We start from the raw sequence: 26,647 nt of genomic DNA, 5'->3' as shown, positions 1-26,647 counted from the left end.
AATCCACATGGCGAGGTTTGGGGAAACTTACAATAGAAAAAATATATTTTTAAAATGATAAGATTAAAACATCGCCTGGCCCGCACCGCCTCCGCTGCCCACATTGCACAGCCCCGCCATATAGAGTTGGCTCTGTTGCTCCCACAGCACCAGCCGCGCCAGCTCTGGCCCCAGGGAGGGGAGCCCGCCGCCAACACCCTTCGCACTTGTGACTGCAGCAGCACCGCCCCCCACCCACCCCGCCTGCTGCGCCTGCCAAGATGAGAGTTCCAGCACCTTTTTTTAAAGAAAAAAAGCACTGATGGGAAGTATTTCAAAAAAGACATGCCCTAGTTTTCTAGAGAATGGAAAGAGAGAAGAGGAGAAATACTTCAGTCTTGCAAGATTCTGTTTAATGTAGCCCTATAATATAGATAGTTCTGATGCTCTTGCTTGTGCTTCTTGTTGGACTACCTTGAAAAGCTAACAAAAGGCTACTGTTGTAGGAACAGCAAACTTTGGGAATATTTTCTTAAAGATTGCTGTTCCTACTTAAGCCTAAAAGTAACAAAGCAAACTTTGGTTGCCAAGGAGTTTCTGATCTCTCTGGCAACCAAAGCAGAAATGGTCCCAGAAGTATAAAACCCCATGGCTGAATGGGAGGAGACAGTCCTACACTGGCTCAGCTGGAACCATGATGGTTTTGATCTTCCTTTGGCACTTCTGTGCAAATCAGAATGTTTGCACAGGAGAATGTGCTGTGTTTTCTTATTTAAAAAAAAAATCCCTTTTTCATCACATCACTAGTTTCAGCTTACCTGAGCTGCAGGTTAGCAGGAGCTGAAGATTCTGTTGTGGGATATATCTTCAACACACTATTAAGAGGGTCTCTTGGTGCTGGGGCAAGGAGAGTGTCTAGATCGCATTCCTTAGAACAGTGATGGCAAACCTTTTAGAGATCGAGTGTCCAAACTGCAACCCAAAACCCACTTATGTTTCACAAAGTGCCAGGACTGCATCAGCATTGTGGTGCCCTCAGGGGGGGCAGGGAGTCACCTCTGAGTGCCGCCTCTGGCACGCAAAAACTGGGGGCACAAAAATGGGCCACCATACTGTAAGGCAAAAAATGGCCACCACTGCACCGCGGGGTGCAGATATAAGGCACTACACCATGCAAGAACAGGGCTTGCATGTATCATGCAGGCACTAGCCCCACCCCATTTGCAGAATGCCCCATTTGCAGCCCCATGCGCTTATGCACGCATGTAAAATGCTTCCCCCTCCCTTTTCTTCTAATCCACCAATTGACAATGGTTGGTGACCTCTGCTCTACCACCTCTACTTGAGCTTGCTAATCGCCTGCTTTGCCTCCTTTGTGCTGAGCGGGGCTCCTGCTCCGGGTGGCAGTGGCAGCCTGATGGACCTGCTGCTGGCGACAGTAGCATGCATGCCAACAGAGAGGGCTCTGAATGCCGCCTCTGGCACGTGTGCCATAGGTTCACCACCACTGCCTTAGAAACTCTGCACAGCTGGGGCATATCATACTTCAGGAAGATGTTGATCTATGAAATGGGCTCCTGGCACCCAGTCTCTCTTGAAATATATTATTTCTTCCCTCATTCAATAAAAGTTCAAATGACTCTCATGAATTCTTCAAGAAATCTGGGACTGAAATAAGCTGAAGGATTGATACTATACATGAAAAATTATTTAATTATATAATACAAGTTAAATTTCAACTTCGTTTCAATGGAGTTATCTCTTCAAATGCAGACAGCTGCTTGGGAATGGATTTAAATTTTTCTTGAACTATTTGGCAGATATGGAAGGACTCATCTCTCCCTCTCCATATGTCTAGGGACATCCAGATTGCCTATGTTATATTTTTTTTAAAAAGAATATTAATTGCATTCCCCCACTTAACATCATGTCTAATTTGGTCCATTCCCTTCCGTGTGCCAAGCTGGTGAAATCCCAAATTCCTTTCCCAAGTAATCATTAACATGTTAGTTCTAAAGAACCCTTGGACTCCTCAGGCATTCAACTTTTACAACTGTGTTTACTAATTTGGTGCTTACTGTATTTGGGTTTTAATAGGTTACAAAATCTGCCAGCTAAACTATAGAACTAAAATGAATATCCAACATAGATTGAACAATATGAGAAGGAGGAATGAGTTCAATGGTTCGCTCAAAATCAGAAATATGATATTCACCCTTGGTTATATTGCAGGTTACCCTTTGAGTGTTTAAGTTGTCAGATGTACTTAGGAAATAGAGTGGGTAACGATTTGAAATATCCCTTGAATATAAGGAATATAAGGATGAGGTGGAAACATATGCAAAAAAATCATTTCTGCAGTCCTATTCAAACGGAGTAAATGAAATGGGGCTCCTTTGTTATCTGGTTTTTTTTTAATGACCCTGCAAATCTTTGCATCAGGGTAGAGTTGGGGGTGACTGAACGGAGCTTGAGAATTTGCTGGATGGATGCTCTTCCTACACAGAGTTTGCAGCAGACAATTACTCATTGCACCCAAAGAGACAAATATCCACTGCTATCTGAGATCAAACTCACAGCCTCCCGATTGTGATAACAGCTTTGTTATCTGGGATAAGCCCCACTAAATTTAAAATCCTTAGAAAAGCCATGTGTGGCCCATGTTTATCCAGTCCTTCTTTAACAACTTACTTTGGGGAAATAAAGTTGTAGATTTCACTTTAATTGTGCTGCCTATAATTACAGCATTTCAGTATGCATGTAATTGATTATTTATTTGGCAGAATTATATTAGGTTATTAGAAATGTTCACATTCTACAATTAGATTATGAGAAAGAGTTTATATTAACTTGTTTTGGTTTTGTTTAAAGAAATAAATGGGATATAACAGAACAGGGTAATAAATAAAGGCATAACAATCTAAAATGACTCTACATTAAAATAAGTAACCATCTAAAATAACTCTAAAAATGTTGTGTGAAAAAGCAGACATTTTGTGAAATAAATACTCCCTGATGCATCTTTAAGAATGTTTAAAATATTCTGCTATTATTTAAAAATAATATGTGAAACATGAATCAGAATTAATTAGATGCCCGGAAAAGAAAATAACAACATTACATTTAAAGTTTTCGATGATAACAAACAGATCACATTTTAAAATGTATCCCTTTTTAATTTTTATGTTTTACTTTTATGATAGGTTCAGAACTTGATTTAAAACTCGTTTCCAAGAGCAACTGATTATGATTTGTCACACAGCCAGATGTTCAGACTGGCTTTCGCATTTGTTCCACTTATTAAGTTCTTCCAAGGACCTGGGATAGGCAGATGTTGATGTTTGATGATGTTAGAGATATCATTGTGGGATGTGAACTGTTCTGAGTAAAGCTGCCTTTTGCAATTGACTGATGGAGATTTTGTCAATGCCGATGGTGTTCAAATGGTGCTCCAACTGTTTTGGGATTATACCCAAAATTATAGCGCTTATTAGTTTTAGCACTATCTTTGCTTTCTTTTATCACAGTCATTCTATTTCTATTTGTAGATCTTTATATTTTGTTACCCTCTCCTTTCTCTTCTCTCCTGCTGTCTCCAGGTACCACCAGGGCTTTTTTTCTCATAGAACGCTCAGAACGGCATTCCGGCACCTTTTTTTTGCAAAAAAAAAAAGACTCCCTCTGAAAGCCTATTGCAGGGCTAGGCAATCTTGGCCCTTTTTTATGACTCAAGGACTTCAAATCCCAGAAATCCTGAGCCAGCCATGCTGAGGGGAAAGGGAGAGGTTTCCAAGCTGAGCCATGCTGACTCAGGAATTCTGGGAGTTGAAGTCCTTGAGTCATAAAAGAGCCTGCACTAGAGGAGGACATTAAAATTATTTACAGGGTTACTTCTTTAGGAACTAAACTTTTAGAATCTAAAACAGCTAATTCAAAAAAGCCAACAGGAAAGAACCTCACATTTTTCATCTGCTTCTGTCTTTTGGAAGGTAAAATTAGATAACAAAATAATCTATTTCCTATGTTAACATCTCTGCAATGAAATCAATAAAGGTAACAGGAAAGAAATGAGAAACATTTTTCTCAATGTAGTATGTCTAATTTAGCTGATACTAGAAAAAATAGTATCTTTTGTACATACTCTTGAAAACTATTTTGAATCTAACCATCTATTACAACTAAACCACTTTAAATTAAACAATTCTTAAGAAAGAAATATTCTTAATTTGGACTTTACTTTTACTGTTTGGACTGTTGTGTGTTTTGAAAAATAGATTATTTAGAATCTAGTTATGTTGCACTTCAGTCTTTAAATAATGAACCTAGTATATACATAACAATATATGATGTTTTCCATGGTGAGCTTAACATTAATAACAACATTTATTAAAAAGGCTAAAATAATTTCTGGTGGTAAATTTTGTTTAGTCACAATCTTTCACTTTTCACATTCTGAAAAAGCAGTGGTCATGTATCCTAGCAAAAAATGTTACATACATGCATAAGCGTAGTCAGTAGCATATGCCTTTTTAAAAAATATCAAACATGCAAAGAAACAAAAATAAATCCAAAATATCTGTATTACATCCAGAAATGCCAACTTTGCAACCAATATTTCTCATCCATAACAATGGCACCCTAAGGATACCTGCATACATGCAAATTCTTCTCTGGGATCAGTAACGCAGCAGAGATTGCTTTTTCCTTCTAGTAACAGATTGCTAGGAAATACCAAACATGGCCTTAAGAATTCTAATGTTTGTTACAAATTTTTCTGGATGTGGTTGGAAAGAGACCTAGAAATACCAGCACAAATACATCACACTTGCTGAACGTGCACATGCAACTAATTACAATCTTCAATTATATTTATTTATTTATTTATTTATTTATTTATTTATTTAATTTGTATACCGCCCTTCTCCCGAAGGACTCAGGGCGGTGACCAGGGCAAATATTTGATATATCCAGGGCTTTTTTTCCCCATAGAATGCTCAGAACGGCATTCCAGCACGTTTCTTTGCACACACACATACACACAAAAAAAAAAAGCTGAGGGAAACTGTTCCAGAGAGCCAAATTCTCCTCAGGCAGCCAGGTTACAGAGCAGCAGAATGCATCACAGCGACAGGCCTTCAGATAGCTCAAATCGAAGGAAATGCTATCCGTACAGGCTAATTTAAAAGTGGGAGGGTAAGAAGCGCCAAGTGTGAACAGGTTGCTTAGCAACCTGCTTAAACAGTCTCTGTAACTTTCAGCTCCCAGTGCCTTGCCTTTTTTAAGCTGGAAAGTTGAAACAAAGGCTAAAAAGAAGGCAATAGAGTGTTATCAAGGAAAATGTATAGAAATAGCCAGCAGACGTTTAGGGAACCTTTATTTTTCATACACTGTTCAAATTTTGTTTTAATGCCATGGTGATACACAATCAAATGTAGTCAGTCTTTTTTTTTAATCCCAAAGCATCTGTTCATTAAATACAGTATAACAAAGTTTTGGATGATTGAATTATTTTTTATCTAAGGATAACTAATGATAACAGCTCTTAAATTTTATTTTTGCACAAAAATTGTATAATTTGCATTTGCATTCATGTACAAATAGAATATGTTGTTAAAATGTATTGGTGTTGAAATAATTAGTGCACACATATAGCTAAAACCAGTTTATTGCATTTGGCAATTGTACTAAAAAAAATGTCAACCAATATAATTCATTTAATTTGAAATCAAGTGAAAAATTGCTTTAAATTATTTTATTAAAACAAATTAATGGCAATTCTTTTCTAAGAAGTTGCCTCAAACAAAATGAGTTTGACATGCCTGCTCTAGATAGTTGAATGCTCCAAAATAAATTCTAGACCAGGCCTGTACATGCAGCCTACCAAGCACCCTTGGACAGAGCACAGACTTTTATTTAAAAAAAATAATAATAAAATCACCCGCACTGCCCTGAAAGTCATGTTGCCTAGTGCCTCCATGGCTTACCATGACCACGAGCTCCAACACTGTAGATGCTCCTCTACTCACCAAATCATTGATTAGCCCACCAGCATTCCTTTGCAGACCACAAAGATTTTTATTTTATCAGTGTGGGCCTTTCCCTTCTACAAGTTGCACAGACCTCTTCTAGGTTTTCCTCTTGCCTTTCCAAGTTAACTCCTTGGTCTGTCATTGAGCAAGAATTGACTTTGTAGGGAAGCATATCATCATTTGATTTATATTTAACATATGTTCTACCTTTATTTACCAATTATATAATATTTGTATGCAATCCACGTGGTGAGGTTTGGAGCGACTTACAATATTTTTAAAATCATAAGATTAAAACATAAAAGCAGGGCTTTTTTTCTCATAGAACGCTCAGAATGGCGTTGCGGCACCCTTTTTTGCACACACACAAAAATCCTTTTGCACAAGCTATGCTACTCCCTCTATTGGCTTTCAAAAGCCTGTTGGCTTTCTGAACATGCCTAAAGCCAAAAGCCTATTGCTGAGCATGCCTAAAGACCTGGCCGGCAAACATTGCACCAGCAAGTTGTCAGTAGCGAAGGTGAGTTGGCAGGAACTTTGCATCCCTCCCTGCTGCCCAACTACACCATCTCAACTAGGTAAGTAAGAGAGGACAAGGAGTGGGAGGTGGGTTCTGTGGAGTCCATGTGCACTCCTTCCTTGTGCTCACCTGTGTCAGCCAGGCTGGTGGCCTACCTGGTGCTGGATCTGTGCCACCGTCACCTCGCCCTGCGTGCTGAAGTGGCCGCCCTGCATCGCCTGGCCTGCACTACCTCCGCCACGCACCCCGCGCAACCCCGCCATATAGAGTGGGCCCTGCTGCTCCCACAGCACCAGCCGTGCCGGCTCCGGCCCCACAGGGCAATCCGCCACCAACACCCCTCGCACCCATGACTGCAGCAGCGCTGCCCCCCCCCCGCCTCCTGCGCCCACCAAGATGAGAGTTCCAGCACTTTTTTTTTAGAAAAAAAGCACTGGGTACCACCATGTCCACTATCCAGACTTTTTTGTCTTTCTTATCGAAAATTGTTATGTCTGGATGTTATGTTGCAGGTGCTTGTCTATTTGAATTCTAAAGTTGAATTCTAAATGATCACATTGGTAAAATGTCAAAACATTGCTGAAGCACCTTGCTTGGTGTGACAGCTCAATTCACCACTAGAACATGGAATTTGGATGGGGGAGTGACAACTTAAGGCTGATATGAACTATCATCTTATGATTTCACTCTTTTTTCATGCAATTTTTTTTTTGTAAATGAGGCAATTACTCAATTAGTTTGTGTTCATTAGGTTGCTTCTATATACCAAAAAGGCAGCCTTGCTTTCTCCTTAAATATCTCATATGCATGAGGCATGTATTAAGTAGAAGAGCACTGTCAAAGGGGAGAATAAATTCTTTTTGAAAATAATTTATTTTTTCACCTTCAGTCTTACTCAAAAGTAGACATCACTATAAACTGACAGATGGGCAGCACTGCATATTCTAAACATGTTGTTTTCCTTCTTAAAATTGTTCCCATATCATGTAGAGGTTATATTTTATTATTGTTGTATAATGATATAATATTATTGTACAACCAAGTGAAATCACAGTTGCTGGTTATTTTTAGTAGTATTGGTCTTCATACACACCAGGTTCTTTCAAAGAACCCAGGTTATTGTAATGTTTCAGCTTAGTATAAGTGCAGATCCAAACAATGTGGCCTTAAATGATAGATGGAAATTTTGTCAATGCACAGATTTTCTAAGTGCTGTCCAGGATTCTTTAGTATGACACGCATGGCCAGCTTAGGCCATAATCTTTCAGCCTTGATTTTCAGATATTACTACTTTGTGATCTTCTTCAATTGTTTGTCTTCTATTCTACAATCCCCTAGTATCATCACAACAGTTACCACTTTCTTCTTTTTAACCATAGTTCAGTCTTATGTGTTATGAGCCAAGGCTTTATCAGTTTGTATTCAGAAATCCCACATTATTTTAACCTATTCATTCTCGGCTATTTTTTTCAATTATACATTCCCACCATTTTTTTCATTACTGGCACATGAGACTTTTTACAGATGTTCTAGTGAATCATTTTGGTGACAGTTGTTATTGCTTACAATCAGTTTGTGCAATCTTGCACGTGCTAAGTATGTGATCTACTGTTTCTTTTGCTTCTTTGCTCAATCTGCACTTTGAATCATTCATGATTTTTTCAATTCTGGCCTTGAATGCATTGGTTCGAATACCTTGCTCTTGTACAGACAAAATCAAACCTTCAAGGCTTTTTTTTAATGTTCCAGTTGAATGCCATTGCCAGATTTTATCTATTGTGTAGTGGGTCCGACGCAAGGAAGAGACGCCAGCCGGAGTACGTGTTCAGCTCTTTATTGGAAGGGGGTAGCTTACTGAGGGATGAGGGTTACCTGGCCTCCTTAAATACCTGGCCAGGTAAGCGGACAGCCAATGGGGTTGGCCCTAGGTTTCCCGCCGAAACTGGGTTTCCCGCCAAAACCGTTCAGGCCAACGCCCCCTGGTGGCTGTTGCTATGCAGGTGCCTGCATACATAACACCCCTCCCCCCTTAGAGAAGAACCACATAACAACAATAACAACTTGCAACTAGCTACATAACTATATACACAGTGTGTCAACAAAAAAAACAATGCAACTGTGTGGTGGTCACTTGCACACATAGTCCGCCAGGTAGGCAGGTGTCCTGTGGGGCCGGGTGGACCGTCTGGGTATGGCTTGACCCTGGGCTTGGACAGCTGGTTCTTGAGGCCTCTGTGCTGGGTTGAGCAGAGCTGGGTTCAGGAGGCCCTCCTCCTCTGGTTCCTGTTCAGTGTTGTTTCTGGTTGGGCTGCCTTCTCCTGGGGTGTGGCTTTCCTGTTGGGTGTGTGTGGTGCGCTCAGGGACCCTTCCTCTGAGCTGGTCGATGTGTCGCCTTATGTGTCTGTCCCCCTCCACCCCCACGATGTAAGAGAGGGGTCCTGTTTTCTCAACCACTGTCCCCGGAACCCATGGATGCCCTGCCCCGTAGTTCCTTGCCCAGACCAGGTCCCACACATTGAGAATCCTGTGTGCTGGTGATGCTGGGCTGAAGATGATGATGATGATGATGATGATGATGATGATGATGATGATGGTGGTGGTGGTGGTGGGGGTGGGGGTCTAACCGTCTCAGCTGCTACTCGGTCCGGGTGTAAGCGGTCCAGCTTGGTGATGAGACGCCGTCCCCATCGAAGTTCTGCTGGTCTCTTCCCTGTAGCAACGCATGGTGTAGTGTGTTGGGTGAGTAGGAATTTTGCCAGTCTGTGATGCCAGTCCCCGCTAATGATGCGCCGGAGTGCGTCTTTGGTCATCCTTACCATCCGTTCAGCTTGCCCGTTGGTCAATGGATGGAAGGGCGCGGAGGTGGTGTGCCTAATCCAATTCGCCTTCAAGAACACCTGGAAATCATTAGCGATAAACTGAGGCCCGTTATCAGACACAATTACGTCGGGGAGGCCGTGTATGGCAAAGAGAGCTCTGAGCACCTGGATTGTCCTCCCCGAGGTCATGTTGGGAACAGGGACTACCTCTAACCACTTGGAGTGGCTATCCACCACTACTAAGAACAGTTGGCCCTGGAATGGCCCTGCATAGTCAATGTGGATGCGGGACCAGGGTGTGTGTGTGGCCTCCTACTGGTGCACGGGTACGTGTGGCATCTCTGGCCTGGATCTCTAGCACGTGTAACAGGCCTTGACCCGTTCCTCAATGTCCTTGTCCAACCCTGGCCACCAGAGGTAGCTTCTGGCCAGAGCCTTCATCCTGACCACCCCCGGGTATCCCTCATGTAAGGAGTCCTAGACCCTGCCCCTTACTGCAGTGAGAATGATGACCCTGCTTCCCCAGAAGAGGCAACCCTTGTGTGTGGAGATCTCATTGCACCTGGTGAAATAGGCCTGGAACTCCGGCCCCGGGGACTTGTCCTGCCACCATGTGCAAACCCATGAGTGTACCCTGCTCATGATGTTATCTGTGGCTGTGTTACTGGCAATGTCCTTGGCATGGAGGGGGCATTCAGGTAACTCCTGCAGGGCTAGGATCTGTGTTGCTGGTGCTGGGTCCAGTTCAGGGGTGTCAATGGGTAACCTACTTAGGCCGTCTGCATGGCCCATCTCCTTTCCTGGCTTGTGCACCAGCTTGCAATTGTAGGCTGCAAGGAAGATGGACCACCGGAGCATTCTGGGGGACAGGATTTGGGGCGTCTGCCTGTCTGTTGTGAACAGGCCTAGGAGTGGTTTGTGATCCGTGTAAACAGTGATTTCCCTGCCATACAGATAATCGTGGAATTTTTTGATTCCTGCCACGATTGCCAGGGCTTCTCTGTCGATTTGGGCGTAGTTTCTTTCTGCTCCAGACAGCGTCCTAGAATAGTATGCTATGGGAATTTGCGCCCCATTGGTTTCGAGGTGACTGAGTACTGTGCCCACACCGTAAGGGGATGCATCGCATGCGATGCATATGGGCTTTGTCTCGATGAAATGGGTTACTGTGGACTTATCCGACAGTAGTGCTTTTAAAGCCCTGAAGCTTTTGTCGTGGGCGGCAGTCCAGACCCATGCTGCCTGCTTGTCCAGTAGCCTGTGGAGTGGCTCTGCAATGGCTGCCTTGTGTGGAAGGAATGTGTGGTAGAAGTTCAGCAGGCCCAGGAATGCCTGTAGCTCTGCCTTGTTCTTGGGTGTGGGTGCTAGCTTGATTGCCCTCACCTTGGACTCTGTGGGGTGGATGCCCCTGGCATCTACCCTGAACCCCAAGAACTCTGTGGAGGGAACTCCTATGCTGCATTTCTCCCTCTTGAGCTTGAGGCCAGCTGCGCGCAGCCTGGACAGTACTTCCCTGAGCCTACCTGCCAGTTCTTCTGCTGATGCTCCTGCAATCAGGATGTCATCAAAATAGGGGCAGACTCCCGGGATGCCCCTGAGTGTCTTTTCCATGACTTCCTGGAAAATACCAGGAGTGACACTGACCCCAAACTGCAGCCTGTTCACCCGGAACGCTCCCCTGTGTGTTACTATGGTTCGAATGTCAGCTGTTGCCCTAGTAACCATGAGTTGCTGGTATGCCTGCGCAAGATCGAGCCTTGCAAAGATGGCACCATATTGCAGGGAAGCGAGAATGTGGCTGACCGTGGGTAAGCATGCGGGTTTAGGGCACGGTTCACCGAGCATTTGTAGTTGGTGCAGATCCTTATTTCCCCATTGGATTTGAGGCGGGTGATGATAGGGGTTTCCCACTCCCCCCCATCTATGGGTTCTAAGATTCCCTGGGCCACCAGCTTATCCAATTCGCGCTCTATTTTGTGTTTGAGCGCGAAGGGAACTCGCCGCGGCCGGACTCTAACGAGGGGAACGTTCGAGTTAAGCTTGAACAATATGGGGGGCCCTGTGTACCTGCCCAGTGTCCCGTCGAAGACGTCTGCGAACTCCTTGCAGACGGCCTTGACGGAGTCCCCCTGGATCCTGTGGATCCCGGAGACTGTGATTCCCAAGGCCTCGAACCAGTCTAGGCCGACCAGGCTGGCTCTCCGGCACTCTACCATTACAACCTCCAGGTGTTCTTTGCGACCCTTAAACCCCACCGAGATGGTAGCCTCCCCCTTTACCTTGACCAGCGAATTCTGAAAATCGGTCAGGGTTAAATTTGTAGGCCGTAATTTAATCCGCTGCTTGCTCTGGCTATTTATGTAGTTAAGGGTCTCGTCCGAAATGATCGAGACCGCTGATCCGGAGTCAAGCTCCATGCTGCAAGGGATGCCTTGCAAGCGGATTGTTAATCTAATTTTGGGTTTGAGCGGCCAGCGGCTACTCATGTGGTTAATGGCCAGCCGGCTCTCAACATAGCCAATTTGCGTTTTGGTCAGGGCCCCCAGTACCTTCGAACAGCAACTCCTCCGGTTGCAGCTCGTGGATCTCTTCTCGGGGGCGGTGGCTACGACAGACCGTGGCTATGTGGCCTGTTTTCTTGCAGGCCCGACATGTGGCCGACCGGAATTTACAGAGGATGCGCACGTGGTTCCCACCACACCCTGCGCACCTCTGAGGGTTGGCGGTGTTGCTGGGAGCCCAGGGCTTGTCTGGGCGTCTGGCTCGCTGGTCGGGGGTCGATTTTTGCTGGAGGAGGTCGATGCTCTGGTCATCCTCGGCTGTAGCGACCTGCCAGTGGATGCCGGCCGCCTGGCTGCCGGCCCGGGTCTCCTGGACTGCTTGGACGGCCCTGCAGGCTGCTTCGTGGGCCAGGATGGCGTCCTCGGCTTCCTGGAGAGAAACCTCCTCTCTCTCGAACAGGCACTCTTGCAGCCGCCTGTCTCGTAGGCCGCAGATCAGCCGGTCCCGAAGCCACTCCTCCAAGTTCGAAATCCTGCAGGCAACGGCGGCTTCTCGTAGGGCAGCGAGGAATTCGGCACCAGTCTCCTAGGGGCGCTGGTCCCTCTTTTCGAACTGCAATCACGTGGCCACTTTGGAGCACCGGGGCTTGAAGTGGGCGTTGAGCCTGGCCACGAGGTCCTGGTACACGATGGTGTTGATGGCCTCCTGGGCGAACAGGTTCACAGTGATCTCCAGGAGTGCTGGCCCCCCAATGCAGAGTAGGGCGGCCGCCTTCACGCCGTCCTCCGAGATCTGATTGAACCGCATGTACAGTTTGGCGTGAGCCAGGTAAGGGGCCCATGTCTCGGGGTGGCGGATGTCGAATTCACGGGGTTGTCCGGCTCTTGCCATCGCGGTGCTGGTTCGGTTTCGAGTCGCAGATGTGGTGATCGGCGTGGTCCGGCCGGCTGGCGGTCATGGGGGGGACAAATGGAAGGAAAATGCCTTTCCCTTCAGCTCGCGGAGCGCTCCCCCAGTGACTTCAGCTCCTTGTCGGCAGCAATCCCATCCTCGTCGCCACTATTGTGTAGTGGGTCCGACGCAAGGAAGAGATGTCAGCCGGAGTACGTGTTCAGCTCTTTATTGGAAGGGGGTAGCGTACTGAGGGATGAGGGTTACCTGACCTCCTTAAATACCTGGCCAGGTAAGCGGACAGCCAATGGGGTTGGCCCTAGGTTTCCCGCCAAAACTGGGTTTCCCGCCAAAACCGTTCAGGCCAACGCCCCCTGGTGGCTGTTGCTATGCAGGTGCCTGCATACATAACATTATCTTTTTCTACTTTTCCCTTGATCTTTTGTAGAAACTGATCATGTAACACTTTTACTTGCCAGCATTCTATTTGTGTTATTATTACAGTGTTTCTTTTTTTTTGTTTCCGGTACATTTAGCGAGTTCCAATTTTTACTTGTGTTAAGCTTCTTCTTGGCTGTCTTTTTTTTTATTTTTTATTTTTTATTTTCATCTATTTTTTTTTTCTTTATATTTTTTTTTCTATTTTGTTTATTCTTTTTTTTTGTTTTTTTTAAATTTTTTTTTTATTTTTTTTTTATTTTAATTACTTTCTTTTTTTTTTTATTGAAAAGTTTTAAAATACAGTTTTCCTTTAAAAAAAACCCCTCCCCCCTCCCTCCTCCCCTCCCTACCTCCCCCTATCCCCCCCTCCCCCTCTCCCTCCTCCCTCCCCTGCCTCCCCCCCCCTACTTCCCCTCCTCCCCCCCTCCCCCCCCCCGACTTCCCAGAGCAAAATACAAGGTATATATCTAAAAAGCAATCATAAACAATCATATACTAACAATTATAAACTCTAAAATCCATCACTCTCTAGCTTATATAGAGTAAACCAATCCTTAATAATACTAAATATGTATAAAGAACTAAAATAAAAGAAAACTAGCGTCATTCCCATCTATGTTCTTCCACAATTCACTATTTCCTAAACATATTCTCATTTACACATCACAAGCACCTATCCCTATTAACCTCTCTAGCCAAAATAGGCTATAATAGATAGTTCTTACACAAATTAACCCACATTAACCCACAAAACTTTCTTCCTCTTCCTCTGTAGTAAATTGTCCATTAATTCCAAATTTGACTATCAGTATGTTGTGGAAGTTCCATAGATTTCTACTGGTCCTATTTTCTTATCTTTTTTGAGCGTTTTAAGGCAGCACGCGTCACCCTCTGTTCTCTAGGATCATCCAAAAGAGTTGCAGCTTGATCTCCTCCTGTACCATTCTCGTCTATCTGTCCATCTTCATCCTCTTGATGTTCTCCTTCTCCAGATCCCTCTGCAGCTTCCAAAAGTGTTGATGGGGTTGCTTTTAAGACATTGTTGTAAAAATCATGCGCTTGCTTCACAGTACCCAAACAGTACCTTTTGCCTTCATACATGAAGCTCAACCCAGCTGGGATCTCCCATCTGAACCTTATATCTCTTTGCTTGAGCTCTTGCACAAGAAATATAAAGTCCTTCCTTCTCTTTAAAATCTTTGGAGGAATTTCTTTTAGAACCAAAACTTCTTGACCAGCAATCACAACTTTAGTATCATAGGCAGCTTGTATAACTTCATCTCTAATTTCCCTTTTTACAAAATAAACCACCACATCTCTAGGCAACTTTCTCTGTTTAGCAATCCACGAGTTCACACGAAACACTTTGTCCATGCCTTGTTTTATTTCAGATGCTGGATGGTTCAATACCACCTCAAAAGCCTCAGAAACCAGCTGCTTTAAATCTTCCTTAATATTCTCTTTTAGGCCTCTAATTCTAACAGCAAACTGCATCTGGTAAAATTGAGCCAGACTCAGTTCGCTATCCATTTTGTCTTTTAAATCTTCAATTTCCAATACTTTTGCTTCTAATATAGCATTTTTTTGAGTCAGTTCTTCCACTTTGTCATCCAGCACCTCCACACATTTAGCTACTTTATGCACTGAGGACAAAATGTCTACCTTCATCTCTCTGAGTTTCTGTTCCATCCTTTCTTCCATTCTCTGCTCCAATTTCTCCAATTTCTCCTCCATCTGTGCAAATTTAACACCCATTGACTCCAAAATTAACTGGGTATGTTTTTCAAGATCCTTCGATGTCAATACATCTGGAGAATGCAACGCCTGCAGTAATGATTGTTGTTGCACCGGAGAATTTCCAGCACTCCGAAAAGTTCTAGGGGGAGGTTTAGACGCCATCTTTTACTTACAATTGTGACGCACTTTCACTTTAAGTTTTAAGCAAAGTCCATCAAGCTCGAGAGTAAAATAAAATAATCCTCTTCATCTCTTCATCTTTCCCTCTTGTACTGCTCTGCCTGCTCTTTTCCTTTCATAGTCTCTCCTTCAAGCAGGGATGGTCGCAGACGCCTGGCTCTGCTCCATGAAGTCCGGAGCAGAGACGCTAGCCAGCTGGGAGCAGCCCAGGCTGCGGGGGAGTTCAATCCTTCAGCCGCCCAAGCTCCAAGCTCAGGCGGCCCCGGAGAACTCAACCCCTACCTGGGGGCTCACCCCCTCCTCTTCTCCCGAGGAGGGGGCTTCAAATTCGCCCGAACAGCTGATCGGCGCTGTTTCGGGCGAAAAATCACACAGCTGAGCCGCGGGCAGCCCGGGAAGGCTGCCTCCGTCGCCGCGGAGCCACCGGAAGTCTCCCTTCTTGGCTGTCTTTTATATAATTAGCCAAGTCATGCTTTTCTTCTTTGATTGTTTGACCTGAAGTCAACCTCTGCCTCCGTTTCTGCAGGGCAGGTATAGACCATCAATATCACTAAGGGGATGTAATGTAGAGTGAATAGTCATCAGTTTTTTTGTTTTTCAGTCCAAACTGTCCAGTTCAGCTTGTGTCCAGTTAATAATTGCAGCAGTGTATCGTATCACAGGCATGGTTCAGATATTGATGGCTTTGATACTATTTCCACCATTCCATTTTGCCTTTAGGAAATTTCTCATGTTTCTTTATTAATCGCATTTTAACTTCTCCAGGATTGAAGTTTTCTAACTGTAAAATGCCCAAATATTTATAAGCATTATCTTCATGGCTGCTGACGGTTTGGCATGTGGTCTTTCAATTCAGTTACTCTTGGCTATTTTACCCTGCTTTTTTGCTACCGTAGCAAATTCCTCTAGGCCAAATTCCATTGTTATATCTGTACTAAAAAGTCCTTACACTGATTTTACCAACTCATCATCAGTGGGAACAAGAAGATGGCGAAGGTCAGCTGGAGTGGTGGAGTGCAGGGGGGCAGAGCTCCCAGAGTGCAAGGCAGCAAAGACAGGGCAGCTTTGGGCTTCCTGGGATGGCTGCAGCTTTCTGCTGAGCTTCCAGGCTGCAGCTTTGTACCACACTACTGAACTTCTTAACATAGTTGAGTCTTCTCAGAACAGCTGTGGGTTTCCCCCCATGCAGCTTAACTGGGCTGGGAAACTGAGGTTTTCATGGGTGGCTGCAGTTTCATGCTGCAGCTCTGGGGCTTCCTGCATCCTCAGAGCCATAGCGCATTAAGAAGTCCCTGAACTGCAGTGTGGCAAGAAGCCCCAGAGCGATACAATTTAGGGCTGCTTATGCCATGCAAGACATGGTGCAGAGTGAACAAAAGAGCAGAGAGGAGAGGAGATAGGTAGGTAGGTAGGTGTGGGGAGTTGGAGGCTAAGGTTCAGGGTTGGGAGGTACCAAACCCAGAATGGCTTGAATTAGGGTGGTCCTCAGCTAAAGACCAATGGAGTTGCTTAACAATATCAAGGGGGTTGCTGGGATTGCATTGCTATGTGATGTGGTTATGTGATGGAAATTACAGTCCCAGCTGTGTTCATAAGGCAGGACTACCTGTCTGATAGATCTATTTTTAGAGAGCACAGACATGTCGTAAACATCAGATCCGGTCCTGGCAGTTAATCACAAGTTTCCTTATGTTTGTTTTTGGCTGGACTTGGCAAACATATGCCAGACAGAGGTTAGTAAGTTAGTTTTTATTGGAAACAGGAAGAAGGCTTTAAATACAGTTGTTGATTGCCCACTGCAGTGCAAAGAAGTCAGAATCTTTATCTGTAGTGTAACTATGCTCCTGAGTTTAAGCTTTTGCATCTGGCTCTTTTAAAAATTAATTGGTCTCTTAATGGCCTTGGGAGGCAACTAAATATATTCTTTCTAGTCTGGGAACTGCTGGTTCTGCATCAATAGTGTCACCTTTACATTGTGTGCCATAGCATGCATTGTAATTTTTTTATTACACAGAGAGAAAAAGGGCCGTTAGATCTGCTGAATTGTTAATAGATTTAAAAATTTCATAGTGCAGAGTAGTATAACCTGTGATATTCCAATTATTATGGGACTATAATTCCCATCTACTTCCTCAGGGAAAGTTCTAGAAAAAGCATATTGTACTTTCTGGTTTATTTTGTATGAATATTAGTGAAAGAAAAACTCTTCTCCTTCCCTTCTCCTTCCTTGTTTTTTTCCCCTTTCTCCTTCCTCTGATTTCACTAAGTTACATAGGTTTTTGGGAAGGATCCCAAATCCCTGTTCTTTCTGTTTCTCAGATGAACAGCAAAGGAAAATAATTTGATGGCAAGAGAGGGGTTCTGGTACTGGTGTGGCAGGTGTGGACAGGTGCTGAGACGAGGCTTTTCCTCAGAAGGAATGAAGAAGAAAGAAAATCTTAAGTGAAGCAAGGAGCAGTTGGGTCATGATGAGGCCAAGAAAGAACACAGAAGAGGTAGCTTTGCACAACATGGGTAAGAGAAAATGAATAAGCAGTTTCTTGACAGAGCTGAAGTTTGCCACCAAGTGAGCCCTTCAGCTGATACAGATACAAAACAAATCTATAGTGCAGAAATGGATTAATGGTGCACGTTGACAGGAGAAGAGGCTGTTGGAGAAAAGAAGAGGCTGAGAGCTCTATAAGAGCAGCTACTGTGAATTCAGCAGCATTTAAGTGTCCATCATCAATTTTGCTTTAAATAGCTTGCTTTGTTGGCCTTTTTTGTGTGTGTTCCCAGCCTGAAATATGGGGGAAAGAGGAGATAATAGCAATAGCAATTGCACTTAGAGTTATATATTGCTTCATAGTGCTTTACAGACCTCTGAAAGTGGTTTTACAGAGTCACCGTATTGCCCCCAACAATCTGGGTCCCCATTTTATCAACCTTGGAGGATAAGTAAGAGACATTGTTCAAACATTGCATTTTAAGAAAAAGATTGGATAGCCATTTGTCAGGGATGGTATAGGGTCTCTTGTCTTGAGCATAGGGTTGTATTAGAAGACCCCCAAGATTCCTTCCAACCCTGTGATTCTGCAATTCTGAAATCTGCAACAAATGTAATTAAGCAGCATACTGCAAAGGTGAATAAGATATTAGAAATAATCAGGGGATTAAGAAGTAGAGAAAATTGTAGGTTAGCGTTAGGAGGAAGACTTATTTTCCTAACATCAAAACTTTAATATTGTAGTAATAGTATATTGTAACAGTGTAATCATAACCAGACGCCTGGAGGCTGTGAGGGTCTGGATGGGCAGAACAGGTTTCAGCTGAAGCCTGGCAAGACTCAGAAGCTTTGGGCTTGGAGGCCTAACAGTTGTAGGACAATAACAACTTTTGTGCTGGGTGGCATTGCCCCAGACAGACCCAGGACACAATTTGGGGGGTTCTCCTGGCTTCAACAAATCCTGTTTGAAGAGCAGGTGGCAGTTGTGGCTAGGAGCTTCAGATAGTGTGTCATTTATGCCCATTCCTAGATTGGGGGAGGGGCACTTTGCTCATGGTCACTCATGCCATAGTCACACACTGCACATGGGGCTGCCTTTAGAGAATATCTGGGAGCTTCAGCTGGCACAAAATGAGGTGGCACAGAGAGTTAAACATACCACTAGAACAACACATGACATATCCTCTTCTCCTCAAACTGCATTAATTCTAAATCTGCTTCTGGTTCCAATTCAAGGTGCTGAATTTAAAGCCCTATATGGCATGGTGCTAGGTTATTTGAGAGACTACCTTTCCCTGTCTTCCCACTGGATCTGGGAGAAAAGTTATGCTATGGGTCTCATCTGCTAGGGAGCTATACAGTGCTGGGATTCAAATAATTTAACAACTGGTTCTCTGCTGTATATGCCCCCCTGCATGAAGTGCTCCACCACCACTGCTTCCCCCCAGCCCACCCCGATGGAGCACTCTGCTCTGCTGCTGCTTTCCCCCCCCCCCCAGGACAGAGCGCTCCACCACTGCTGCTTTTCCCTCAGTGGTGAAGGTGGAGTTTGGAGGCAGTGGCAGAGGATGGCCCAGGTGCGACCCCGCAACAGCAGCAGCAGCAAAGCTCATCCTCTCCACTCAAGTGACTGCCAGCAGCTTGGGTGCTTCAGCTCCATCTGAGTTGAAGAAAGCGGAGGCGCAGCAGTGGGATTGCTCTCAATAAGGTGGGTGCACATGAGTGAGCAGCGCACCCAGGTCTTATTCTTTGGGAGCAATCTCGCTGCTGTGCCTCTGCTTTCTTCAACTCAGATGGAGCTGAGGCACCCAAGACGCTGGCGGCTGCTTGAGTGGGAAGGACAAGGAGGAGAAGAGCAGTGAGACTTTGTGCCAGCCATCTGGCTAGGCGAGGTATAGATTGGGTGATGGTGGCTGGCTGGGGAAGGGGATCATGGCTGCTTGGGGGGGATCTGCCAAGCCTCATGGCAGCAGCATTGGCAGACATGACGCAGTTTGGCCAAAAGCGGCTGCAAAACAAGTGGGGCAGTGTGGGACAGATCCCCTCTCACTTGTCCACCCAACCTCTTCCCTTTCACTCCCCTTCTGAGCCCTCTTCGCAGCTCTCCCCACACAGCCACCAAAGTGGCAAGTGGAGCACCCTCCATCACATTTTTCTGCTGCTGGGGAGCTGGAGAGCTTGTCCCACCCACCACCGCCCAGATGCCATCGCTTCACAAACCATTTCTTTTCTAAACTTCTTTCCAGCTCTGACACAGTCCTCTGTCGCCGTGTGCAGTCCCACAAACAAAAGAACTAAAAAAAGGACTAAAAAAAGTTCAATCAATCAATTCAAACTTCTCTTGAAAAAAAAGATCTCGCAAAGTTGGAATTGATTGATGGAAATTTTTGTTTGTCCCAAAAACCTCTTTTATTTGTGGGACTGCCCGCGGTGGTGGAGGAGCACGTCAGAGCTGGAGAGCTTGCCCCACCCACCACCACCCAGATGGCCTCCCTTCCCAAAGCATTTCTATGCTAACCTTGTCACACAAAGAAAAGAAGTTTGCCAAAGTGGATCCCGGGCTGCAATATGTGCTGCAATGGAGAGACCAGAGGTGGAACAGCCAGCACGAGAGAAGGAGGAGTGGGGAGAAGAAGGAGGAAAAGCGGCTGAGAAGAGGTGCTGAAAACAGAGTCCTTGTGCCTGCCTGCCACATGCTCGCCCTGCATTTGCCATGCTCTCCATGGCTAACACGGGGGGGGGGGAAGCTGCAGTGGCACAGTTTGGGGGATGGAGAATCCCCATTTGTGACATGTCTGCTGACCAATTATTATGCCGCCTCTCAGGAGGGCACCAAAAAAAAAAGCAGAGTCTATGTATTCACCTGCCTCGCACTCACCCCACATCCTCCATGCTCTCCATGGCATGCTGCAGCTGACCCGAGGCAGCTGGCCAGATACCAAAGCGCCGCTGAAAACAGCAGTGTGCGCCTGCTACACACCCATCAGCTGTGCTCTCTAGACCTCAAATCAGCTGCAGCATGCTGTGGAGAACATGGCAGATGCGGGACGAGTGCGAGGCAGGTGCGCACACAAAGTCCTCTTTTTTCCAGTGCCATTTTAACAACCGGTTCGCCGAACTCAAGAGAAAGTAGGTAACGGTTCTACAGAACCAGTGTGAACTGGCTGAATCCCACTTCTGGAACTATGTCTGTCACTGGCTCCTGCCTTATAGAACATCCTTCTCCCTACCCGCTGGTGAGGCTGGCTATATTTCTGCTGATTTTCCTGAAGACCTTCAAAACCTGGTTAGGTCATCAGTCCTGGAGGCCCCAAGGGGCCAGCAAGATACTGAAGCAACTCCATTGTTATTAACATCTGCTATTCTTTTTAGCTTTTGTAATTTTTAAAGTTGTTTTTAATTTTTTAATAATCATTGTTTTTATAAACTGCTATTAACAGTTATTAACCGTTTTAATAGTTCTGTTGTACACCACCCAGAGTCACTTTTACGTGAGATGGATGGCCATATAAATTTAATACATACAGTAAATAAATAATTGTTCTTCTGTAATAAAGTGGTGAGCAAAATGCAATTCTGTGTTTTTTTTCCTGAATACCATCCAGAAATGAACCTGTGACCTCCCATCACCTTTGATAATCCACTATGCTTAACAGGAATGTTGGGGGGAACAGATTTTCAAAAGTGAGATCATTCATGCTAATTCAGAAATATGTTGTATAATGTTAAAACCTGACACAAAGAGCAGCTTTTGTATTTACAGTCTTTTGTCCTTTTGGTATCTTGTTTATTCTCCCTGTATGCTTTGTTCTTTTTTAAAAATAAATAAATAAAAGGATGCTATTTCCCAACATAGTTAATTTAAAGATTGGTAGCATTTGGCTAGACTAGTGCACTAGAGAACAACTAGTTTCCTGCTCCAGTTTTAAATGATCAGAACATTTTGCAATGATTAACTAATGAGCTGACTAAACAATGCCCCTCCAATGTTTATACCGTAAATACTAGCAGCATTTTACAGCAAGGCAAACAAATGACTGAAATTCTTCATTCTGTTTCCTCTGAGTTTCCGATCAGCAGTTTGATCCCTTGCTGTGCCCTTCATAAAACATTTATCACTCTCCTTTGGCTTCTTGCCTATTGCAGACAATTTTTTAAAAAAGCCTTCATTCGCCCTATTGTTGATCCGTTTCCCCAACTGCCTCCACCACCACCCCAAAGCCAGAAAAAAACAATAAGAACACTGGCTAGTCTGTGATGTTAATTCACACGTATGTTGTAAAATGTTAAAACTTGAGACAAAGATCAGGTTTTTCTATTTATAGTTATCCTTCCGGTAAGTTTAAAAGAGAGAGAGAGAGAGAGAGAGAGAGAGAGAGAGAGAGAGAGAGAGAGAGAGAGAGAGAGAGAGAGAGAGAGAGAGAGAGAGAGAGAGAGAGAGAGAGAGAGAGAGAGAGAGAGAGAGAGAGAGAGAGAGAGAGAGAGAGGGGACATTTTCCTACTTAGAATAATTTGGTAGCATTTGGCTTCACAATTAAATCTTTAATAAGAGATGTATTCCAGTGAATCATATTGTATGACAGAACCATACTTTTAAAAAAATACTTACATTTCTATATGTTAATATATATTGCTATGTATGTATTATATGCCATATGCTAAATAAATAATAAATTTCTGTACGAGGATAAAAAAAATGTAGATTAATGTTTCTCAACAGGTAACACTAGGTAATCAGAAATGTGAACTTCAACTCCCAGAATTCCCTAGCCAGCATGATGACGGGAATTCTGGGAGTTGAAGTCCATACAGCTTCTAGTTGCCAAGGTTGAGAAACAGTGATGAAGATAAACAAAATACTGAAACTGAATCTAGCGAGGTAGAATTTTGTGGAGTCTTCTCAGTTTAGAAAGAAAGTAGAAGGAATAAACCCAGGAGTTTCTGATTCATATAGATCAGCGGTTCCCAACCTTTTCTATACCCTGCACCCCCTAGAAAGCTTCTGATATATTCTCGCACCACTTACAAAAGTTCAAAATAACAACAATCAATTATGCATATACACTACAATTTTGAAACTTCTAAACCCAAGTTTTCGCACCCCCTAGAATATCACCTTGCACCCCCGGTTGGGAACCCCTGATATAGATGAACCAGCATATTGCCTAGAGTGCAGGCTTCTGCACTGAAGATTTAAAAAAAAATCAGTTTGGCAGCTGTAATCAGCTGATTGAAGACCTGCATCATTTAAAGTGTGGCATGCACAGCACACATTTTAAAAGGGCAGGTTTTTGATCATGTAATCACAGTTGCCATACTAACTAACATACTAACTTTTTTCCTCTCTATGGACAATTCCATTGGAATAACAATTTTTATTACCGTATTTTCCGGCGTATAAGACGACTTTTTAACCCATGAAAATCTTTTCAAAAGTCGGGGGTCGTCTTATACGCCCAGTCGTCTTATACGCCGGAAAATACGGTAATGGAATTTGGTTCACCTAGAATAGCAACTCAATATCAACATCAATCTCCTCACCTGATACATTCAGATACATTCTTTGTGTGCTTCAGATCCCTTCAATTAAATTCTGCCCTCTTGTGGGGCTGAAGAAACGTGCCTTCTCTCTGGGGGTCCCTGACCTCTGGATTAACTATACTCCAGAGATACAGATGGCAGTCTCTGTCCTTTAAGACTTTTTGGAAGGTGGCTCCAATTCCAGGCAAGGGGTTAATATGACTGAGATTTACTTATTTCTTCAAATTTTTATCTCATAGTTATTAGTTTTTTTTAAATAATTCAAGGCAGCAAACATATCTAATACTCTTTCCTCCTTTAGTTTACCCCACAAAGACATCCCTTTGAAGTAGATTGGGCTGAGAGAGAGAGTGACTGGCCCATTGCCACCCAGCCACAGTCTCTTTAACCTTAGTCTTAACCACTACACCAAACTGACTTTTTTATTTTATTGGTTGGACCCCTTTTTATTTTTTTTCTATTTGCTGCTCTAGTCATTTAATCCTGCTAGTTTTGGTTTTTACTGATCTTTTTTAAGACACCCAAAACCATAATAAATCTAATGCATTCAATTAAATTAAATTATTCTGGTTCATTTCATTTTTCCTTGTGTTAATTTTCAAGTGAATTCTATTCCATTTCTGCACAAATTTGTAATATTTTTTTATAAATTCATAGAACATTTTTGAGTTTTCATACTTAGTTTAGACACATATGTTTGAATGGGCAAGCTCTCACAATATGCATTCAAGTAGAATAGAATAGATCTGGAAGGGACCTTGGAGGTCTTCTAGTCCAGCCTCCTGCTCAAGTAGGAGAACCTCTAGCATTTCAGACAACTGACTGTCCAGTCTCTTCTTAAAAACCTCCAGTGATGGAGTGCCCATAATTTCTGAAGGCAAACTATTCCACTGGTTAATTGTCCTCACTGTTAGGAGGTTTTTCCTTAATTCCAGGTTGCTTCTCTCTTTGGTCAGTTTCCAACCATATTTTCTTGTCTTGCCCTCTGGTGCTTTGGAGAATAATTTGACACCTTCTTCTTTGTGGCAGCCCCTCAAATACTGGAATACTGCTGTCACATCACTCCTGTTTCTTCTTTTCTTTAGACTAGCCAAACCCAAGTCCTGCAGCCATTCTTCATGTTTTAGTCTCCAGGCCTTTGATCATTTTAGTTGCTCTTCTCTGAAATTTTTTCAAAGTCTCAACATCTTTTTATAGTATGGTGACCAAAATAGGTTCCAGTATTCCATTCTTTAATATTCTTTTTGATCATACAGTACTACATGCTTCCAAGCATTTACAGTATCATTCTTTCCTAAAATATGCATCTCAACATACTTTGGCAGAACTTCTCTCTTTTTTAGCTGAAAACTGCACATAAAATGCAAAGTCTGAAATCCTAAAAATAATTGATAGATCAACATCAAATCCCATTAAATCTAACTTCTACTTGATACCCTAGTGGTCCCAAATGGGGACCCAGTCTCCAGTCTGTTGAGCTCAAAATTTGATGAGTTTCATTTGGCTTTAAAAAACATGTGCTATAGAAACTTGTGTTATGGGCAGCTGGTAACCTTGCCTTACACAATTGCACAATTGTGTTATGGGAGCTGGTAATCTTGCCTTACACAATTGTACCATGAACCCTATCATATTTTATTGAGTAGTTCTCAACAAAGCTAAATGCAGAAGATACTTTACAGGTACCTGTTTCTTCCTCCCTATTCAATCTATCCATTTCATGTGTTTTTCAAAAGTCTACTAGTATTAGCTGTTGGGTTTTCAAAATTCCAGCTGTTAGGTTATAAATAAGTATCTGATATTCCAAATATAAACTGGTTTGAAGATGCAATGTACCTAATTGAGGAAAAACAGTACAGAGTAAATTTCTGGCCTGTTTTAGAACTTGAACGACCTATGTAATTTGTGATTTATTCTCAAGGTCACTCTGTATGACAAAAGTTATTGTTCCACTTGTTTATGTTGATATTCAGGTTAGCAGTTGTCATATAAGAACAGAAGACAGAGAAGACTTGAAATAATTCCTACTTTAAAGTATTTAATAATGATGTCTTTTAGAAAAGATTTTAATTGCAGACTTTATTTATAATGGGGAAAATGCATTATAAATAAAACATATTAATTTCCTACACTTACTCTGCAATAAAAATAATTTCAGGACTGAGTTTACAGAACAGCACATCAGGATTTGCTCAGAGGTATAGTTGAGTATAGTTTAATCGCTGAGCCTTTGGGGAGTGATGGCTCAGCGGTTAAAGATGCTGAGTTTATGAGCTGGATGGCTGACAGCCCAGGTTTGAGATCCATACAACAGTGTAAGTTCCCATTACTGCCCCAACTCCTGCCCACCTCACAGTTTGAAAGTATGCAAATGCAAGTAGATTAATAAGTACCACTTTGGTAGGAAGATAACAGTATTCCATGCACATTAGACATATAGCCATGCTGGCTATATTACCATGGAAAATATCCTTGGACAACACTGGCTCCCTTGGCCAAGAAAAAGAGATGAGCACCGTGCCTTAGAGTCAAGGAAACTTTTAGGTTTATAGTTGAGAAGGTCCACTGAACTAACAGTGCAAAGATTTCCATTATGTTCTGAGCATCAAGAAGAACAAGTTTAAAAGAATACCTAATTGCTATTGTCTTCCATTTCCAGATAACCCTTACATACACTGCCACTGCCACTACTAGTGCCAGTAGATAAAACACTGAACAAGGATATTTAGAATTAAAACTTGCAAAGACTATTAAATACAGTTGACTCAGCTGGATGCTAAATAGGAACAAATGGATCCCTCAGAGCAAGAAATGTCAATCTGTTACGACTTGAGAATCACTCATCACTCAGATTTCTAAAACTAGTGGTCTACAAAGCAGATACTGTCTCCAGGTGGACAAGCTTCATACCAAATATATTCTTGTAAGTATACCATCTCTAAAGTGCTTAGGTTTGTCTTCCAGATGACAGGTAAGGAGTAAAAATGAACTTGAAAGCCCGGCTGCACAAAATATATCTCTAAAAAAATAGCTGTATTTTAAAAAAGTAGATAATTTCTTACCTATCTGTTGACCACATCAGCATCGGAACATGATCCAAGGATAGGGTCTCTTTGCACAGGAAAAAAAATACATAGAGTAGCTGTCCCCATGAAACAGCACTGCATCTTGCCATGATCTTTTCAGTGCTTGTGTGGTAAGGAAACCAAAGTTGATTCAGAAGGAAAATAAGTGATGGGAACTGGTTATTCTGCTATCTGTTATGAAGCTTCTGGCTTTGGCCAGTTTTTATTTATGATAGCTGGAGTAGGTCTGTTTTATGACAACAGGAAAAAGAATCTATACCCAAACACAGTGCAAACTTTGACATAGCTTTGAAAATAAGACTCTCTCTAGTAGCAGCTCTAGTTTAGGACCAGATAAATAATGTTCACCTAGCAAGAGAATTATCTGATGCCCATATACTACAAGATGTCCTTCTTTTTGTTCTTGTGGTGCAATTATATCGGTATATATTACAGTG

General features: G+C 43.2%; 1 protein-coding gene across 1 annotated transcript in view; it reads right to left on the bottom strand.

Moving 5' to 3' along the window:
* The window catches only part of LOC308670446 (V-type proton ATPase subunit S1-like), a gene marked incomplete at its 5' end in the record, with an annotated part of 76,157 nt that extends 49,858 nt beyond the window's left edge, over positions 1 to 26,299 (bottom strand). Inside the window, one exon of the mRNA XM_081331948.1 lies at positions 26,187 to 26,299. Coding sequence (XP_081188074.1) covers positions 26,187 to 26,299 — 113 coding nt within the window. The remainder of the gene's footprint in view (positions 1 to 26,186) is intronic.
* Positions 26,300 to 26,647: the final 348 nt, after the last annotated feature.

The sequence above is a fragment of the Vipera berus genome, assembly GCF_964194415.1.
Source record: "Vipera berus genome assembly, chromosome: 6".
Taxonomy (NCBI): domain Eukaryota; kingdom Metazoa; phylum Chordata; class Lepidosauria; order Squamata; family Viperidae; genus Vipera; species Vipera berus.
Note: the sequence above shows the minus strand (reverse complement) of the source record. Positions and strands in the feature narration are given on the sequence as shown.